The 21,678-nt window shown below is 38.4% G+C and overlaps 1 protein-coding gene across 3 annotated transcripts in view; it reads left to right on the plus strand.

Moving 5' to 3' along the window:
• Positions 1 to 21,678, plus strand: part of LOC124622378 (THO complex subunit 2) — a 312,497-nt gene that overhangs the window by 19,183 nt on the left and 271,636 nt on the right. For all 3 annotated transcript variants that reach the window (XM_047148064.1, XM_047148066.1, XM_047148065.1), the window contains exons 2-3: positions 3,907 to 3,986; positions 17,840 to 17,931. In XM_047148064.1, coding sequence (XP_047004020.1) covers positions 3,907 to 3,986; positions 17,840 to 17,931 — 172 coding nt within the window. The remainder of the gene's footprint in view (positions 1 to 3,906; positions 3,987 to 17,839; positions 17,932 to 21,678) is intronic.

Here is a 21,678-nt window from a genome sequence, read left to right on the forward strand (position 1 = left end):
TCTGAGCTCTTGGAAGTTTGCATTCATACCTTTCATTCCTTTAAAATATTATTTCTGTGCACATTACAGACAATGTTAACTCTTAATCTTGTGAGCAGCTACACTAATGTCTTGCTATCATTCTTGAAGTGGCGTTTACCTTTCCTACAGTCACCATAGTTCTACAGCTTTTCGTTTCTCTTATAGTAATTCCTACTTTGCCACTAAGCTTCTATTCATTATCACTGATGAGATTCTTCTTGGACGGCTGAGAATAGTTTTGGTGATATGTGATCTCCTTGTCTAACTCAATTCCGAATTTCTCATTACCCTGATAAATTGTAGAATTGACTCATATGTTCTTTAGCATATTAATGTACATTTTATTAACCTGCTTCAAAAGCTTTAAATTGCTGACTTCAGTGGTAATTCATACATATATATTGTGGTTCTATAATTTGGTTTACTGCTTGCTAATGATCTATTGTAATATATCCATTTACAAAGGCAGCTCCATTTGTATATCTTTGCCTCCAGATTTAGTAATTCTAGTGAACCACCATTGTCTGACATTCCCCCTTTCTTTTTATCTTGAACAGCTTTGCACATCTCATCTGGCATTACTTTCAGGATCTCATTATTTTTCACTTTCATCTATATTTGTTGTAGCCATATCATGAACTAAAGAAAATTTTTTAAGAAATCGTGGAATGCCTCTGGAGGTTTCTGTTTCCTGTTTATTGCTGTGCCATCTCAAATGATGAAAAGTGATGCTTACCCTACATATATTTCTTGCTTGTTTCTGCATACTGTTATTATTTTCAGTTTTTTTGTACCAGATTTTCACTGTCTTTCTCATATCCTTGCCAAGGCTCTTAAAAATAGTTCTTTTGATTTATGGTAGCGTATTCTAATATGTTTTTTTTCTATTATGTTCTTATCATCATTTGCTGTAAACTCACAACTTGACTTGAATAGCTGCATTGTTCCTTTTGATATTTTTTTTCTGTTGCTTCCTTTGTACTTGGAGTATCATTTGCTTCCTGCATTAGTTTCCTTGATTTTGATGTGATCATTACTTGGGATTTATGTTGGAGGAAATAGTTGCTTCTTGACTTGTTTGAAGTGTGAGCTCTTTGATTTTTGTGAGCACACTGATTTGGTATGAATTAGACTTTCTAAGGATCTTTCCAGTAAATTTGACTCTTGATATCTGTCCTCCCAACAGTTAAATTTATGGGGACATTCTGTGTTAAATAACTTAGGCAGAAACTCTTGGATACAGTTTATGTGTGACAGATTTCCGTGATTGATTCAGCTGTAAAACTATTTGTTCATGCACATTACAGTGCATGTATTTGTGCTGAAGCCAAGCTGCCAGTCCTTCCATTTGACAAAAATCATCTCAAGTCTCTCTGCATTTTATAACAACTTTCTTACATATCAACTCACTGTACTTTGTACACCAAGTCATTTATGAATAGTGTAAATCACAGTGGCACCGTCACATTACCTGAAGTCACATGGCACATTGCGCTCCATTAAGAACATCACACTTGCTACATTTACATGCGACACAGATTCTGGATGAATGAAACTGAATGTCTCAAACATATCTTCACTGGTGAATGCATATGTTCAAACCTCATTCATTTTTGCCGCATCAAATATCAATTTTATGGCCATCAGTTGTTTTACACAAATGGTACTGGATGGTTTAGTCGCCATGGTGGCTGTTTCTTATCAGTTACACATAAGAAGTGTGTAATTTTGTGCTCAGTTTAATATTTCTTGCTCTCCTTCATTGTACAAAAAGTCACTACATCCAGATTGGATGACATTTTTAAAAACACGATGAAACCTGAAACCCAAGATAATTTCAAAAACACCTGAATATTTGCATGGGAGTAAAAATTGACTGCAAAAGATGAGATCATGCGGCCAGAAATACATTTCCAAAATCGATATTGCAGAGTTCACATAAATAGTCAGAAGTGGTATTGGGAAATCAGTTTATCAAAACTGGACTTGGGAGGTCCAAGTAAATGTACTGAGTTCTGTTTGCAATGTTGTCATCAATCTCATCATAATATCTGTTCAGATATTCAGTATGAATGTAGTTTTAGTTACTAGATGACATTATGGAACTACATGGGGGGCTTTCTGGAGGTTAAGAAACATGAAATCAACTCAAACAAGCTCTGTATCTAATTTCACTTACACTATGTGATCAAAAGTATCTGCACACCTGGCTGAAAATTACTTAAACATTTGTGGTGCCCTCCATCTGTAAAGCTGGAATTCAATATGGTGTTGGGCCACCCTTAGCCTTGATGACAGCTTCCACTCTCACAGGCATATGTTCAGTCAGGTACTGGAAAGCTTCTTGGGGAATGGGAGCCCATTCTTCATGGAGTGCTGCACTGATGAGAGGTATCGATGTTGGTCGGTGAGGCCTGGCATGAAGACGGCATTCCAAAACATCCCAAAGGTGTTCTGTAGGATTCAGGTCAGGACTCTGTGCAAGCCAGTCCATTACAGGGATTTTATTGTTGTGTGACCACTCCGCCACAGGTTGTGCATTATGAACAGGTGCTCGATCGTGTTGGAAGATGCAGTTGCCATCCTCAAATAGCTCCTCAACAGTGGGAAGCAAGAAAGTGCTTAAAACATCAATGTAGGCCTGTGCTTTGATAGTGCCACGCAAAACAACAATTTGTGCAAGCCCCCTCCATGAAAAACACGACCACATCATAACACCACCACCTCCGAATTTTACTGTTATCACTAGACACGCTGGCAGATGATGTTACCCGGGCATTCATCATACCCACAAGCTGCCATCGGATCGCCACATTGTCTCCGTGATTCGTCACTCCACACAACGTTTTTCCACTGTTCAATCGTCCATTGTTTAGCTCCTTACACCCAGCGAGGCATCGTTTGGCATTTATTGGCGTGATGTGTGGCTTATGAACAGCTGCTAGACCATAAAATCCAAGTTTTCTCACCTCCTGCCTAACTGTCATAGTACTTGCAGTGGGTGCTGATGCAGTTTGGAATTCCTGCATGATGGTCTGTATAGATGACTGCCTATTACACATTATGACCCTCTTCAACTAGTGGTGGTCTCTTTCCGTCAACAGACGAGGTCGATCTGTATGCTTTTGTGCTGTACATGTCCCTTCAGGTTTCCATCTCACTTTCACATCAGAAACAATGGACCTAGGGATGTTTAAGACTGTGGAAATCTCGCATACAGACGTATGACACAAGTGACACCCAATCACTTGACCACATTCGAAGTCTGTAAGTTCCACGGAGTGCCCCATTCCGCTCTCTCACGGTGTTTAATGACTACTGAGGTTGCTAATATGTAGTACCTGGCATTAGGTGGCAGCACAATGCACCTAATATGAAAACCGTATGTTTTTGGGGGTGTCCAGATGCTTTTGATCACATTGTATATATAATCTTACAATTCTGTAACCGCTTACAATAAGAAAATGGTACAGGAGCTTCACATATTGTGCATTCTATTTATTATTTCATAAAATGTATTTAGTTTCACTTTTAATTCGGTCTGGTTTTTGCCAAGTACCTACTTTTGCATTAAATTCCCTCATCATCATCTTTAATTGTAATTTACTCTTACTCACCAAAATTTGAGATGGGCTGTAAATGTATATGTATCAGCCATGGGCACAAAAACATTCAGCGAAACTTAAAGAAACTGAACTCATTTAGGGTCTCTAAATTCGATGAAAACGTGGTACTGTAATGCATTGCTTATACATTACTATTGTTGCAACAGTGTGTTTTTACTTTGTTTTCTTCCATACCCTTCCTGTTTTGTATGAGTTTGTGTTGGTATGAGTTAGCATACACTGTGGAAACTATATTAAGTATATGCTTTTAATTTTACAGCCTGAAAATATTTAAGCAGATCATCGCCAACAGTACAAATACCCATAGTCCAATTCTGAGTGACGAGTGTGATGCCTCTGGTAAGAAAAGTTATTTGTTTGTCAAGCAATAAGTATTGTGGAAGTGTGACTCTGTAGTAATGTATCCTGTTTTTAAAATAATTTTACACATGTGGTCTTTGAAATAATGCAACGAGAGCCCACAGCTATTAACTTTGAAGTGTCACTTAAGGTGCATTTAGACAGGCCATCAATGTATTTTAGTGCAATATTTGGCACAGTAACATTACTGGTAACATTGCTGCAATGTAGCTATAATAGGTGGCAAATTTTTGGTATGACTGGGCAGCATTGCTGATGTTGCAGGTAGTCACCTTTGAATTTATGAAACGGTTGTGCAAAGGAATATACATAGTGCACAAATGTGTAAGTACAGTATCCAAATTAAGAAAACATATCAGACAGTTTCTGTATGCTGCAGGCACCTGTTTTGCATGTCTACAGTGCAATTTTGTAAACGCCTCCTTGGCAATGCCTCTTCGTAGCTCTGTGTTTTGTTTTCACCTACAGCTGTTTGCACTTTGCATTTGAAAGCTGTCAAAATTACTGCCACATGTCTAGGATTTCCTTAACTTGACTCATATGTAGGAGTGTCTGAAGGGGAGCCAGAACAATCCATCTCCTCCATGTTAATTTTAACAAATAGAAGGAACTTTTTTCTAAAACCGTGAAACATATTGCTCTGAAATTGGGACTACATGTTCAATGAATATGTTAAGAAATATTTATTGGTTTTAGTTTTACAATTTTTTTTAAACAGATGCTTATTCTTTTCTCTAAAATTTTGCAATTTTTTGTCTATAACTCTTGAATCATACAATATTTTTTTTACAATTAGTTATAATGAAGGAAAAGAAGTAAACAATATTGTGTATAAATTTCATTGATATACTGTTGGCAGTTTTTGAGAAAATGTTCCTCAAAGATGAAAATTTTAAAGTTACGGGAAATGGCTTCCAAAGTTTTTTAATACGTTCCTGCCCCATATGATGGATTATCAGCATCCTCTTCTTTTTCCAAAGTTAGTTTCCTTTTCACTGGTCTTTTCTTACCTTTTGCTGCATGTTGTAGGCTTTTGTCTCTTCTTCCTGCACCTCTTAGTCTTTCTTTATCAATTAGGTGCATTGTGGAAATTGTGGTGTGTCCTGGTTGAAAACCTAAATGTTTCAGCACATCACATTTGATAATGTTTCCTTCGTTGTATGTTGCCACTGCATCATACACTCCAAAATGCAATGTTTTTATCTATACAATCTGGGAATCCTAATCCAAATTAAATTTGGATTTTGTGTTTTCCCATGCAAACACTTTTCTAATAAACTTGGCTGTGATAAATCTCTGAATATGGGCTTGATTACATCAATTACAGCATTTGGCAAACTGTTTTTATGGGCATATTCCTTTCCTGATTGGTACTTACACCATGAGTCGTCACCTGTGGGGCACAGTGCATGTTGTGGGTGCTCATTTGTTGATGCAGTATGAAAAAATAATGCCCTTACTGCTCTCCTCATATGGTCAGTGCTTCTTGTATTTTACCTGATTGCACACCCATAATACCTCTACAATCTGTCAATCTTTCTCTTCCTCCAAGGGTCTTACCATCACTAAGCTTCTGGGACCCTAATGTCTGCTTTAGTTTGCGCAAGCGAGCCCCCATGCGCTTCTGCACATGTCCAATGGACTCCTGTTTTTTAATGTGAATTTCATTGCCATAAGGTTTGAGTTCCTTTACAGTTTTATATCCTTTAGAATCACCATCTCCTAGATAGCTAGTGTATCGTACATTATACCACTCCTGTGATCTGGAAAAAATTGCTTTCACTCCCTCTACTTCCATCGCTCCACTTGTGGCGTGAAAATTTGCTTCACAACTTTCACTATGTTCGTCCTTGGTATTGCCCTTACATCTACAATGTTTCGAGAGAATAGCAACATCAATTACTTTGCAACTGTCTCCACTGGTAGCTGTCACAATGCCATTTAGAGATTTATGACCTCTTCGTTGCCATGATCCCACTAAAGCAACAGTTACATCTCTACAATTACCATCATCTGTCACAGCTTCTTCAACTGCTTTCTCTGTCACAGCCTCTTCAACTGCTTTCTTCATTGTTGCTTGAGCAATATCTTAAGCAGAAGATCCCACCAATTCATTATAAAATGCAAACTTAGTTGTTGGTTTTGGCAAGTTCATAATTCCACATAACATTGTCCCTGCAGCACTGCCCTTGTCAGTGGAAAGGCAAGCCATACACTATCGTAACATTTGTATCATACACCTTCTTTCCACTATTTCCACTATGAGGAATACTGTTAGAAATAGAAAACGAAACTTCAGCAACACATTTGTTACACTTCAGTAACATTTTACATGCCAAACCAATGTGTGAAGTTATTTTCAATTCCAATCCTCTTTCTTTGCAAACTTGGCATAATACGTTATGTTTCAAAATATTAGAGAGCAAAGAAATGTTAATTATTTCATTCACATCATTACTGTCAATTTCATAGTTTTCAAATTTTTCTTTGCTGTCACAGTTTCTTGCTGGAAGAAGTTCTATCACATTCATTTGGAGTAGTCTGTGAAGCAGTCTGAGCAGCATCTCCCTTCGAAACAACAAAAGATTTCTTCTTCCACTCATTGTGCTTTTTCATAAACACTCGATTGCTGAAACGGGGGAAATTGATATCCACAAACCAAATACATAAAACAGGTACAAGGAAAATTCGTCAAATACGCAAAATTGGACAGCTAAACAACACAAAGCAGACTCCACAAGTCAGCCACACTGTATAGCGTTTATGTTTACCAATATGAACAGTCACTTGTCACAGAAATAAAGCCATACAACGTTGGAAAACAAAACACTGTCTAATTCCGCAAAGATACCCTGCTTGCAGCCAGCGAGCGGCGCCGTCAGGGGTGACACACCAAGTCGCTACAACCGTTTGTGCGGCGCGTCAACTTTGCAGCAATAAAAAACACACTTAGAATTCACTTAGAAGGGTGAAACTTGATTTGTTTTATTCAGAAAACTCCAAATAATTTTTTAATGAAAAAGACCAGAAAATGTTGTCATTTTCATCGTTCCAGCTCCCCTTAATAGTAAAGAATCAGTTTAATAAAACTTGGTGAATGATGTGGCATTTTCCATGATCTCAGTGTTTATGATGTCATATTTCTTGAAGTGTGTGTCGTGTAATGAAATTTTCATGTAGGTACATTCAGTGGCATATGTGAATACTGTCAGTGAAGTATGTTGTGAATAGAGTTATTAGCAAAGAAGTAATAGGTTTAAATGTCATGCATGATGTAGCAGTTTTTCATGCATCTCAGTGTTTATGACATCCTGTATCCTGATCTATGTGTTATACAATGATATAATTTTATAGGCACTTTCAGCGGCATATATGGATACTGCCTGCAAAATATGTTGCTAATAAACTTAGTACTAAAGAAGTAATAAATTTAAATGTCATGCACAACATGACAGTTTTTCACATATTTCAGAGTTTATGAGGTCATAGCTCCTGAATTATTTATGTTATCGTGATATACTTTTGAAGGTGCATTGAGTGGCATATGTGGATACTACCTACAGAATATATTGTGAATACAGTTAGTAGCACAGAAGTAATAAAATATATCTGGTTGTTTTCCTTTGTAAATAATAGGGAAAATTTATAGTCGGCATTTTGTTGTACATCCTTATAATTGAAAACAATGATTGAGTTTACTTCAAAGGAGAACACAGTTAAAATTATTTGATATTATTTTTTAGCCTTGATTGGCCCAGAAAATATGCTAGATGCCATGGTTTTGTCTTTACAAGAATAACTGAAGGCACATGTCAAGATAACTTTTTTCCCAAAGAATTCTCTCCTACATAACGGGAGTGCTAATTTGGATTAGGAACCCTACCTACAATTGTCAGTTACTGAAAAAAAAAAAAAATCTTAAAATGTAATTATCTCTCTAAAGAACCAGAGAAACTTGGAAATATCTTATTGGTCCTCATTTCAAAAAACCTGACATCCATCTATATATGTATGCAGGCAGTTAACAAATGCAAGGACTGAATATCTCCTGGTGTAAGAGGATGCCAAGTGCTAACAGTTTACATGAGTGGATGAGTGTGTGTAGTTAATGGCATTCTATTGTCCATGGGTGCAAGAAATAGTCAGTAAAGGTGGTGGAACGAGATTTGGTCAACAACATTAGGACAGAGTAGGCAATGGGAAATGACTGCACTCAAGGTTTTGAAAGTTATCTATATAAATTCACAAAGCATGGGCGTGCTCGAAGTAAAAGTCTCCAGAGTTCCTATTGTCCTCTATTGGACCTTCAAGGAGGTGGGGTATATTGTGGACATTGCTGTGAGTGATATTCAGCTTGACAGTTCTTGTAAGATAAAAATTTACAATAGGAATTTCAGAATTGCTATTTTCAATACATACATTCTATTTGTGACCAGAAAACTTGTGAATATGAGTACAGAGTGTTGCTAATTAGAAATCAACATTATGGGAATTAGTGACATAATCATTCAGTGGTCTGGACCTGGAGTCAGAAAACAAAGGAAGAGCATTTATACTTTCCTGAAAGAACAGACAAGGAGCAGCTATGTGGTAGATCCACAACACTGTACATTGTTGTACTGAGTACTTTCCCTGTGCACTTATGTTTATGTAATAACACTATTGTCATTTTGGTATAGCTAAGTTAATAAACTCTTTGGTTCAAGTGATCACTCTTGTACTTCCTTGTATTCATGACTCATTGGTGACAATTTCTTTATGAAGACTAGCGAGGGGGATCTTTTGGGTGAGACACTGCCGCCTCCTTGTCAGCAGCAATAGACGGAATTGCTGCAACACCATATAAGGTATGACACGCAATTCATGTTGTAGAGTAGGCATTGTACTGAAGATTGTTACCACGTCACACTATTCTTACGACTGAGAAGATATTTATTATGGCCGGCAACATCTGCTTTTGCTGTTAGAGAAACATCAAGAAGTGCCTTGTCCGAACCAAAGGATCGCTGCAGGGTGAACATTAATAAAACTGACAAACTGCAGGTATGGATTCCTGACTGGAAATGGGAGCGAAGGTCCTATGGAAGTGTGTCTGGAAATGCATAGTTGCCATGGTAGATGATGCAGACAAATGACAATTCCTCTGACCATGTGACCGTGTGTTCCTTTGGGTTGCAGAAAGTGTGTGTGAAGGAGAGTACTGTAAAAAGGACTGATGACAGAAGTCCCATAATTGGGTTTGGTGCAAAAGCCATCAACAAAATCCTTCCTTTAGAGGGAAATCCACAGCCGATAATCCTTGTACTCGTCGTAAGTGATAGGGATAGAAGCAGTTGTCATGCAGCATACACATAATCGTACTTTGGCTTACACCATGTTGGTGGCCCACTTGCCTAGAGCTCGTACTAGAGTTCATCTCAATATCCTGTAGAATCCAGTCCTCAGAATCTAGCGTATGCACAGTCCACCACCTCCCTACATGTTTGTCTGTCAGAAGGGACGTATGACAGTACGAATGCCCAAAAAGGGCTTGAAATGTTGTGTTATATGATTTGTGTCTGTGAGGATACTGGTTTTGGTATAACGAAGAACGGCAGTCCCTAATTTTGGAAGGAAACCATAACTTCATCACAGTTCTGAACATTTACACATGTAGCAATCTACATCATCTTGGATTACAAGTGGTTCTGGTTTTCTACAACTAAGAAAGTCATGGATACTACAAACCTGTCATGTGATAAAAAAAGTCCTGCGTAGTTGTCTTCCCTGTAAAATTGCTTATACCATTGTTGGCCAACAGTTAGGAGGACATCTACTAGTTGATAGATTGAAACCTCACAGTTCTTTTAAAGTTGCTGGCATTGATTTTGCTAGATCCCTATACTCATAAACAGGCATCACTTTAAACTGGAAATGCGTTCTATTAATCACTTGTGCTGTAACTAAAGTTGTCTGTTTGGAACTAACCACCAGCTCAACAATGGACCACTTCTTATTAGCCCTTCAGAGTTTATAGGTTGGCATGAGATTCCACGCAAATAGCTATAACGTACAAGCTTTAAATGCAGGTAACCAAGAGATAACAGAAATATGGACGTCTGTGTCTGCTGACAAGACATGCTTATTTCTTGTGGATGGCGGGAACAGATGGTTGGCTCAACCAAACAATGCCTCCACAAAGTGTTAGGGTGCTGCAGTACAGATGAGGAAGGCCTAGAAACAATACCCGTGAAAATAGAAGCCCCCCTTAATTCGTGACCTATTACGCAAACTGTGGACGAAGTGCATATCCTAGCTCACTTTCTTATTGGCGGGATACTTACCACCCTATCCATGGGCCTTGAGCCACCATAAACAGCATACTTGGTAGGCAATTTAAACTGCAGCAGAAGATATCCGAGGACTTTTGGAAGTGGTGGAGCAAAGAGTATTTATTGCATTAGGACTTTCCATCAAGTCAAGAACACTGGCAAATCACTGAAGGGAGGTCTGGATTTGAGATATTGTACTTCTACAAGAGGAGGCCCTTCCCCGTCACATGTGGGAGACGACAAGAGTTTGAGCACTGCGAAAAGGTTAAGAACTACCTTGTATGGTCATCCTCATTACCCCAGATGGCAGGGATGTTACAAGGCTAGTCCATCTGGTTGCCCCACTGAAAGTTGACTAGGATGTGGAGGATGTGAAAGATCAGTGACACTATACATTGTTGACGTGAATACTTCCTCTTTGCAGTTATGTTTGTGTAATATTGCTGCAGTCATGTTGATATTACTAAGTTAATAAAGACTCAAGTGGTCACTGTTGTACTTCCTTGTATTCACAACTTGCTGGTGACAAGCTATGTGTGTTTCATCAGTGATTGCAAAATAAGTTCCTGAGTTTATCGTAGTTAATAAATGGATAATGTTGCTGAGTTTAAAAACAATACATTGGATTACAAACAATATTCAGGTCTATGATCTAGCTGCCAATAAAGATGAAGAAACAGAATCATTCTGTGAACCTTAGAAGAAGCAGCAAATCGCAGCAATGATGTAATATTAGTCATGGATGATTTTAACTTGAAAAAAGGTTTTGAAACCAAAAGTATGCTTTAGGGCCACTCCCTGCCATGTGGTTGAATTCAGAGAAAGTTCCTGCATGACCATCATGGATATTGCTGAAATTTTTGTGATCATACTCACATTGCCAGTGAACATTGGTAAAGTTTTACTTTCACCAGTTCAATACATGCATAGAGATAACCATTTGTTTGACACAACAGAGCAACTGTCAACAGTGCACTCATGAGTTTTAGGCAACTTTGAGAAATAATATCTCTGGCAATATTTTCTTGAAACAAAACAAAACTAGACCATATTGTACAATGTTTTGTGGTCTCTTAAGCAAATAAAAAAAGATTTCCTGGCCGATTTGCACATGGATAATTTGAGTCAAATTTGGTTGAAAAAATAGATATCTCCAGAAGTAATTATGGAATACACCTGAAACTTCAAACCTAATAACTTATCAGGACAAGGTATTACAGTACAAAATTTCATTTTTCTACTACTTTCCAATAGTTTAAAAATTGAGGGCAAAGTTGTCAATTTTTCTAAAAACAAAAAAATGCCTATTTTTGGCTTACTTTTACAAGAAAAGTCTTCTGCAAACTCTTGTACTCCATTTTCATTAGGAAGACCATATTCTAAACCACCAAAAAATTATATTTGGTTTTCCAGTGTGAATGTTCAAGGTACTAAGAAAGAATGACAAGGTGGATATACATTGAAAATCGGCCCATATTCCACTGGTACTCAAATCTTGTTTAGTAATCTGTATGGAAGGTATAAAAAATCCTGATGACTTGGAAATGAGCTTCAGTCAAAAAGCTGCAAGTAAGTTGTCATTTTTTTTAAAGGGTATCTACAGCATTCAGCTTTGCAATTTTTTGTATAAAAAAGAAATGGAATAATTAATCTGATAAAAAGAATAGTTTTTTTCAGCTGTAATAATTTGAGGTAATCACATTTGAAAAGTCTATTTTTTTGAGTTCTGTGTTATCAAAATATCTTTCCAAACAGTCTCGTCAATGAGATAATCTGGCTGGCAATATAGTTTTGATCATGACATTCTATGGCAAATTATTGAAACTTGTAAAAAATTCAAGTAGCTTGCAGTAAACATAAGATTAGGATCCTAAAAGAGACCTCTTCTGGATTTGGCATCTAACACTTACAGAAATGTGCTATCAGCTAAAAAAAAAACTGTGGCTAGTGTTGTACAGCTATCGGGTTTGGCCCCAATGGCAATAGGAATGCTGGATTTCTCACTTCAAAAGGAACCAGCAGTGGTAAAACCATCAAATACTATACCAACACATTTATTCAATTTTTCTTGTGTACCATGATATTCCACATTAATGATAAACTAAGTTATGCTATATGTTAAACCAGGATGAAACTAGCACATCAATAGCATTACACAATAAAAAGACATACTAATAATTCTCTGTAACATGAATCCATTCCAAAAAAAGTCAGGAAGGCTGCTGTGAACTTCATCAAAATTTACATTTTTGTGACAGTGGTGTAAAACCTGCAGGCTATTTATATGATGTATGCTGCAGCTGTTATGCAACAATTTTACTCCCATGGTCTTCACTGCCTTGGTAATGCACAGTTAAATTCTGAAATTTATAACCAGAGTGATTCTGTAGTTATAGCAGAAAAACAGACTGAAATGTGTCACAATGAATCATGACAAGACACACCCATTTGCTGGCTCTTTTTGAGTTATTTGGACTTTATCTCAGTTCCTAGTCATCAAGATAGTGTCTTCCCCAGAGTGTACTAAACAATTGTAGAACATAATGAAAGATGTTAGATTTAATTTGAGTGCCAGTGGAATATGAGCCCATTTTCAATGCACCTCCACTTTGTCGTCTTTTTTAGGACTTTTTATGCTCACATTGCAAAACGAACTACAGTTTTTAGGTGGTTTAGAACATGATCTTTCTAACAATAATTGTTTAAATGAGTTTGCAGAAGACTCTTTGTAAAAGTGAACCAGATACAGCCATCTTTGGCATTTTTTTTTTTTTTTTTTTAGAAAAATTGTCAACTTTGTCCTCAATTTGTAAACTATTAGAAAGCAGAAGGAGGATGAAATATTATGTTCTAAAGTCACATGTTTTCAGATGTACACCACAATTACTTCCAGAGATGTAAAAAGCTACACTACTATCCATTAAAATTGCTACACCATGAAGATGACGTGCTACAGACGCGAAATTTAACCGCTGTTATACGCAAATGATTAGCTTTTCAGAGCATTCACACAAAGTTGGCGCCGGTGGCGACACCTACAACATGCTGACATGAGGAAAGTTTCCAACCGATTTCTCGTACACAAACAGCAGTTGACCGACGTTGACTGGTGAAACATTGTTGTGATGCCTCGTGTAAGGAGGAGAAATGCGTACCATCACGTTTCCGACTTTGATAAAGGTCGGACTGTAGCGTATCGCGATTGCGGTTTATCGTATCGCGACATTGCTGCTCGCGTTGGTCGAGATCCAATGACTGTTAGCAGAATATGGAATCAGTGGGTTCAGGAGGGTAATACGGAACACTGTGCTGGATCCCAACGGCCTCGACCTCGTATCACTAGCAGTTGAGATGACAGACATCTTATCCGCATGGCTGTAACGGATTGTGCAGCCACGTCTCGATCCCTGAGTCAACAGATTGGGACGTTTGCAAGACAACATCCATCTGCACGAACAGTTCGACGACGTTTGCAGCAGCATGGACTATCAGCACGGAGACCATGGCTGCGGTTACCCTTGATGGTGCATCACAGACAGGAGCGCCTGCGATGGTGTACTCAACGGTGAACCTGGGTGCACGAATGGCAAGACATCATTTTTTCGGATGAATCCAGATTCTGTTTACAGCATCATAACGGTCGCATCCGTGTTTGGCGACATCGCGGTGAATGCACAATGGCTGTGTGTATTCGTCATCGCCATACTGGCGTATCACCCAGCGTGATGGTGTGGGGTGCCATTGGTTACACGTCTCGGTCACCTCTTGTTCGCATTGACGGCACTTTGAACAGTGGACGTTACATTTCAGATGTGTTACGACCCGTGGCTCTACCCTTCATTCAGTTCCTGCGAGACCCTACATTTCAGCAGGATAATGCACGATCGCATGTTGCAGGTCCTGTACCGGCCTTTCTGGCTACAGAAAATGTTCGACTGTTGCCTTGGTCAGCACATTCTCCAGATCTCTGACCAATTGAAAAGTCTGGTCAATGGTGGCCAAGCATCTGGCGTGTCACAATACGCCAGTCACTACTCTAGATGAACTGTGGTATTGTGTTGAAGCTGCATGGGCATCTGTACCTGTACACACCATCCAAGCTCTGTTTGACTCAATGCCGAGGTGTATCAAGGCCGTCACTACAGCCAGAGGTGGTTGTTCTGGGTACTGATTTCTCAAGATATATGCACCCAAATTGCATGAAAATGTAATCACATGTCAGTTGTAGTTTAATATATTTGACCAATGAATACCCGTTTATCATCTGCATTTCTTCTTGGTGTAGCAATTTTAATGGCCAGTAGTGTAAATTTCATATTTTTTAGAGTGTGTCTTTTTTGGCCAACTTGGCTTGAAAGTATCAAAATGCAAATCACTCATGAAGTCATTTTTTTATTATTTCATTTAAGAGAGCACTAAAAATTGTTCAAGATATCCTAGTTTTGTTTCTTTTGAGAAAATATTACCAAGAAGATTATGTCTTAAAGTTTCCGAAAACTGACAGGTACACTGTAGTCGCTGCACTATGGGGGTAAAACAAATTACTGTTTCTCCAGAAACATTTAATTAATGATTGTGAAACTTTACCAGTCTTCATTGGGGACGTGTGATTTTTCGTACAAAATTTCATCAAAATCTGTGATTGTCTTCCAGGAATCTCTAAACCACTTGGCATGAAATGACCCAGTAGGCAGTTCACAGTTTTGGCGATAAAAACGTGAGAGGAGACTGGCTGGCACAGTTTTGAGTGGAGCAAATTGATTTGTTTACATTTTACTCACTCTCCCTCATAGGACATCACTTAAGTATTGCAAGGAACCAAACTGATTTGATTGTGATTACACAACATGTGAAGAAATGTGTGGTGTGTGTTAAAATGTACACTGGTACATTGTTAACAGACTTTGTAATCCGTTACTATTGGGTTTTAAAATGCTTCACTTTGGAAAAAGCTACTAGGAGTGGTCAACCATCTACACACAACAATGATAAAAAATATCATTCTGGCCAGGAGAATTAGAGCTCACCTGGATCTTTAACATTGATTGTATTATTCAAATCTTGGAAATTAATCTTGGATGCAGCAACAACAGTAACAACAAAATGTAGAACCAGGTAACTGATGAAATTTTGTAACTTATGAATGAAAGAAGAAATATAAAATAAAAGATTACAGTTAATACAAAAATTGCACAGAGACATGGAACGAAAACATAAGAAGCCCAAGGAACACAAACATAACAGAAATTCAAAGAAATTGCGGTCTTTCAAGAGAATCATTTTTATATACTTTTTTCCAACCTGTATAGAAAGGTTAAAGAGCACTGTGGGCTTCATGAGAAACAAGGTAGTAAAATCTGTGAAATTGTAATTGACCTCATTTTGGATTGTAGTGGATAAGGTGGAAAGAACAAATTGAAATCCTCATTTAGGATAATAGATATATTCCTCCTCCACCTAATGAGATAATAAATGAAACTAGCCCTGAAATAACAAAAAATGGTGTTGTATACTTCAAAAGAATGCTAAACCCATAGGTCCACAGGGAAGAAGGAAGGGAGGAAGGTTAACGTCCTACTGACATCAATGTTGTTAAATATGGAGCACAAGCTTGTAACGATTGAAGGATGGTTACAGATATCAGCCATTCCTTTCAAAGAAACCGTTGTGAAATTTGCCTGGAGCAATTTAGGGAAATCGAAGAAAACATAAACATGGATGGTCAGATGTGGATTTGAACCATCATCCTCCTGAATGCAAGTCCAGTATGTTAATGACTGCCCAAACTGTAACATCCTCTCTCCTCTCATGTTTCTTTCACCAAAATCATAACTCTCTACAAAATACTTTCAGCTTTGTAATTCAATTTAATCTAGTAATTCAATTAAATCTACCCTTTACCAGTGATAACTGACTAGTTGAATTCTTTGTTCATACCAGTGTCAAAGAAGCTGTATCTCGCCTCAGTGTGGTGACTGATGTCTCCAATACTTGAAATTTTTCTACTAATTATACACATTAAAACATCAGTTCAGTTCCTGAAATTGTGTTGCCACATACGAGGCAGTTTCTTGTGTGTAGTGGTGCAAGGATAGGAATGTGTATGTCTGTACTTGCTTTATGGATTATAAAAAGGCCTTTGACTGTGTGAAGCATGGAAAACTAATAAATATTCTTCGACATATTGATATTGAATGAAATGATCTGCATATAATCTCTATTTTATAGTAGAATTGGATAGCAGATTTTAAAACTGATAGAGGGACTTCCTTAATGACCTCGACCATGAAAGGTGTTCGAAAGGTGGTCATCAAGGATGTTTATCTCCTTCATCTAACATTTAGTACAAGGCAGTTTTCAAGGAACTGTTGACAGAAGATGCTAGGAGGAAATACACTAAATGGGGAGGTTCTTAATAGTGTCGGATATCCAGATGAGACCACATTCATAGCAGGATAGTTACTGCTCTTCAATGCATGATAAATTACCTATTTAAGCTCAGTGAAGAGTTTGGCTCATTTATTAACCCTTCCAAGACCAAAATCGTTGTATTGTCTACCAGAGAAATCCAAATGAATCCCACAATAAAAGGAAATTCTGTTGAATGAGTGTCTTCCTTCAAATACCAAGCACTAGTTTTGACCATCAATGCAACTCGATGCAACTCCAAGTGAAAGATAAAATCCACAACTGCACACTACAGGACACAAGTCAACATGAGAAAATCGTTCATGAGGTCAGCTGCAGTCAGTAGAGAACCAGAATGATTTGGTAGTATACATGCTCTTTCTGATTTTATTGTTGTGATATTTAGATGTGGGACTCAAGCAGATCAATTGAAGCCTTTTGAAACGTATTTATATTGCTGTCTCTTGTGTATACCCTGGATACTGAAAATATTGAATGTCAATTTCTTTCATCAAATGAAAAGACAAATAGAATTGCTACAGATTATGGAACAAACACACACACAATACTCGGGACATCTTATGAGGGAGGCATGAGAGATATAATGTAGTACAACTTATTATTGAAGGAAAGATTTATGATTGAAGGTTCATTAGATGATGGAGAAACTCGGGCTGAAAGATATTGGATGGCACATTTGTGCATCAGAAGCATTTTATGCTGCACTGTCTTGTCAGTTGTGTGGATTGCCAACTTTCGGTAAGAGATTACATTTTAAGAGAAATAATTCCCCTTTCATATTTATAGTTTGAAGTTATTAAAGATGGTATCCTTCCAATCAACAGAGTAATTTTATGTTAGTGCCTGGCACTTTAACATGTAATCACTTGATGTGAAGAGCGTAATAATACTATTTGTAATTACAGTGGAAATTCATGGTCCTCATTTTTCCACGTAGTGCCCTACTGAGAATATGTGCAGTGATATTGATATAAAAATCATCTCTGTGGTATTTTCAATTAAATATAAAATTTTCTGAAAGATAATTATTAATTGTGCCTCTAGTGGACAAATTAATGACTCTGATAAATATTTTATCCTTTCTTATTTCAGCCTTGACAAGATCAGTGTATGAATTAATATGGCATGGCATCAAAGGACCCCTAAGAAGGGATGCCACTGTAGCTGCTTTAGGGGAAATATTGGTGAGTTTTCTGAGCTTTTAACAACTTTAAATTAATTTAGCATGTTTAACATTAAGTATTTTGTGGAGTAATACCAACACATTCTTCAGTTTTTTATTTGAAATGTAATAATAGTTATTGTAGGAATTATAATAATTAAAAATACCAGAAAGTCCTGGGTAGTTTACAGTCAGAAAAGTACAAGATAACCCTTTGTAAACAGTCCACTACACCACAGTTTGAGAGCACCCGGACACACACACACAAAAGTGCGCGCATGGGGCTTCATTGCTCTGACATTGTGACCCATTTGAGTAAGGTAAGGGGTTTGTGTCAGGTGGAATCGGTGAAAGAGAGGATTCAAAGAAATATGGGAAGGGAGGGTTGAAGTAAGAAGGAGATGACTGCGGTATAGGCCTAGAGGCAGCAAGGGAATGGCATTCACGTGGTGTTTGCTAGGTTTCTTTGGTAAGAAAAGGGCATGTTGTTTAATATGCACATAAATAGAAGGCAAGGATTTGGTGGAGGGGGGATGGAACATAGATAGAGGGAGATTGTGAAGAGAGAAGTGTGGATGTAGATTAATTTGGTAGAGGGATCATATGCAAGTGATTTTTGTGGTAAAATGTTCGGGGAGGTGGGTTAAGTACAGAGGCTATAAGAGATTCAACTCAAGGACCTTGTGTGATTGATGAATGTCATGTAAGGATAAGTCCTGTCTACATCTTTCAGATAATATTATATTGACAGGATGGTATCCAGCTTGTGCTCAGCCGTATGATCTGTCGCTGAGTGGCAACTTTGCTCTCGGCCACATTTGTCGATGGCCGTTTAATATGGTCGATGACAGATAGGTGGCCGTACCCGAATTAACGGCTGTGCAGAAGTTTCAGATCTAGCATAGCTGCAACTTAAGTCTATGAGGGGGTACCCAAAAATGATTGGAACTATTTTTTAAAAGCTATATATTTTCAAATTGTTTACAAAACAACCTTATCCCCTTCAAAATACTCTCCAATACAACTAATATATTTGTCCCACTGGTGTTTCCACTATTTGAAACATTATTTGTAGTCATCTTTAGAAATGGCTGACAGCTCCTCCCTCACTTTTTTTCTTGACTCTCATTGTCTAGTTGGTGCCCTTTCATGCCCTTTTACATGTGCGCAAATAAGAAAAAGTAGCAAGGAACTAGGTCAGGTTAGCAAGGTGCGTGAGGCATCGGAACCATGCCATTTTTAGCCAAAACTGTGTAATGGAGATGACTTTTTGTGCAGGTGTGTTGTTGTGGTAGAAGAACCACAAATTGGGTCTTTTTTGATGAACAGTTGTGCAATCTTCTTAAAATTTCAAAAATAAAAGGTTTGATTGACAGTCTGACAAGGGGGAGAAAATTCTGAATGAATACACCCTTGGCATCAAAAAAAGCAAATCAGCATTGTTCTGATGTTTGATATGACTTGACAACAATTTTTTGGGTGGGATGATGATGACGTCTTCCATTGGCTTGACTGTTGCTTTGTTTCTTGGTCGTAAGCATAACACCATGACTCATCACCAGTAATGACCTTTGAGAGAAAATCTGGATCAGTTTCAAGCTGTTGTTTCCAAGCACGACAGGTGTCAACTCAAAATTCCTTTTGATTGTCAATCAGAACCCGAGGAACAAACTTGGCAGCAACCCTGTTCACTCCCAAATCTTCCCTTAAAATTCGCTGAACTGAGCTGGAAGATAACCCACTAATCTCTGACAGTTGATCAATTGTCTGTCGATGGTCTGCCAGCACAAGCTCTTGAGTTTTTTCAATATTTTCATCAATTCGGGCAGTTGATGGAACAAGGTTTGTCATCAGTCGACATGTCACTAGTTTTTTTAAATAAAGCAAACAACTTGTACTCTTGAGTTTTTCCCATAGTGTCATCTTGGTAAGCTGTTTTCAACATTAAAACAGTTTCAACAGCATTTTTACTGAGTAGAAAACAAAACTTCACAGCTGCATGTGAACACCTAAACTTAAACTTACTGTTATATATATAGAAACAAAGATGATGTGACTTACCAAATGAAAGCGCTGGCACGTCGATAGACACACAATCAAACACAAACACAAACATACACACAAAATTCGAGCTTTCGCAACAAACTGTTGCCTCATCAGGAAAGAGGGAAGGAGAGGGAAAGACGAATGGAAGTGGGTTTTTAGGGAGAGGGTAAGGAGTCATTCCATTCCCGGGAGCGGAAAGACTTACCTTAGGGGGGGAAAAAAGGACGGGTATACATTCGCACACACACACATATCCATCCACACATATACAGACATATTTAAATATTTAAACATATTTAAATATGTCTGCTTGTGTCTGTATATGTGTGGATGGATATGTGTGCGAGTGTATACCCGTCCTTTTTTCCCCCTAAGGTAAGTCTTTCCGCTCCCGGGATTGGAATGACTCCTTACCCTCTCCCTTAAAACCCACTTCCTTTCGTCTTTCCCTCTCCTTCCCTCTTTCCTGATGAGGCAACAGTTTGTTGCGGAAGCTTGAATTTTGTGTGTATGTTTGTGTTTGTTTGTGTGTCTATCAACGTGCCAGCGCTTTCGTTTGGTAAGTCACATCATCTTTGTTTCTAGATATATTTTTCCCATGTGGAATGTTTCCCATATATATATATATATATATATATATATATATATATATAGAGAGAGAGAGAGAGAGAGAGAGAGAGAGAGAGGGGGAGAGAGGGAGAGAGGGAAACATTCCACGCGGGAAAAATATATTTAAAAACAAAGATGATGTGACTTACCATACGAAAGCGCTGGCAGGTCGATAGAAACACAAACAGACACATACATACACACAAAATTCAAGCTTTCGCAACAAACTGTTGCCTCATCAGGAAAGAGGGAAGGAGAGGGAAAGACGAAAGGAAGTGGGTTTTAAGGGAGAGGGTAAGGAGTCATTCCAATCTCGGGAGCGGAAAGATTTACCTTAGGGGGAAAAAAGGAAGGATATACACTCGCGCACACACACACACACACACACACACACACACACATATCCATCCACACATATACAGACACAAGCAGACATATTTAAAGACAAAGAGTTTGGGCAGAGATGTCAGTCGAGGCAGAAGTGCAGAGGCAAAGATGATGTTGAATGACAGGTGAGGTGTGAGTGGCGGCCACTTGAAATTAGCGGAGATTGAGGCCTGGTGGGTAACGGGAAGAGAGGATATATTGAAGAGCAAGTTCCCATCTCCGGAGTTCGGATAGGTTGGTGTTGGTGGGAAGTATCCAGATAACCCGGACGGTGTAACACTGTGCCAAGATGTGCTGGCTGTGCACCAAGGCATGTTTAGCCACAGGGTGATCCTCATTACCAACAAACACTGTCTGCCTGTGTCCATTCATGCGAATGGACAGTTTGTTGCTGGTCATTCCCACATAGAATGCATCACAGTGTAGGCAGGTCAGTTGGTAAATCACGTGGGTGCTTTCACACGTGGCTCTGCCTCTGATCGTGTACACCTTCCGGGTTACAGGACTGGAGTAGGTGGTGGTGGGAGGGTGCATGGGACACGTTTTGCATCGGGGGCGGTTACAGGGATAGGAGCCAGAGGGTAGGGAAGGTGGTTTGGGGATTTCATAGGGATGAACTAACAGGTTACGAAGGTTAGGTGGACGGCGGAAAGACACTCTTGGCGGAGTGGGGAGGATTTCATGAAGGATGGATCTCATTTCAGGGCAGGATTTGAGGAAGTCGTAT

This window comes from Schistocerca americana, chromosome 7 (assembly GCF_021461395.2).
Source record: "Schistocerca americana isolate TAMUIC-IGC-003095 chromosome 7, iqSchAmer2.1, whole genome shotgun sequence".
Lineage (NCBI taxonomy): Eukaryota > Metazoa > Arthropoda > Insecta > Orthoptera > Acrididae > Schistocerca > Schistocerca americana.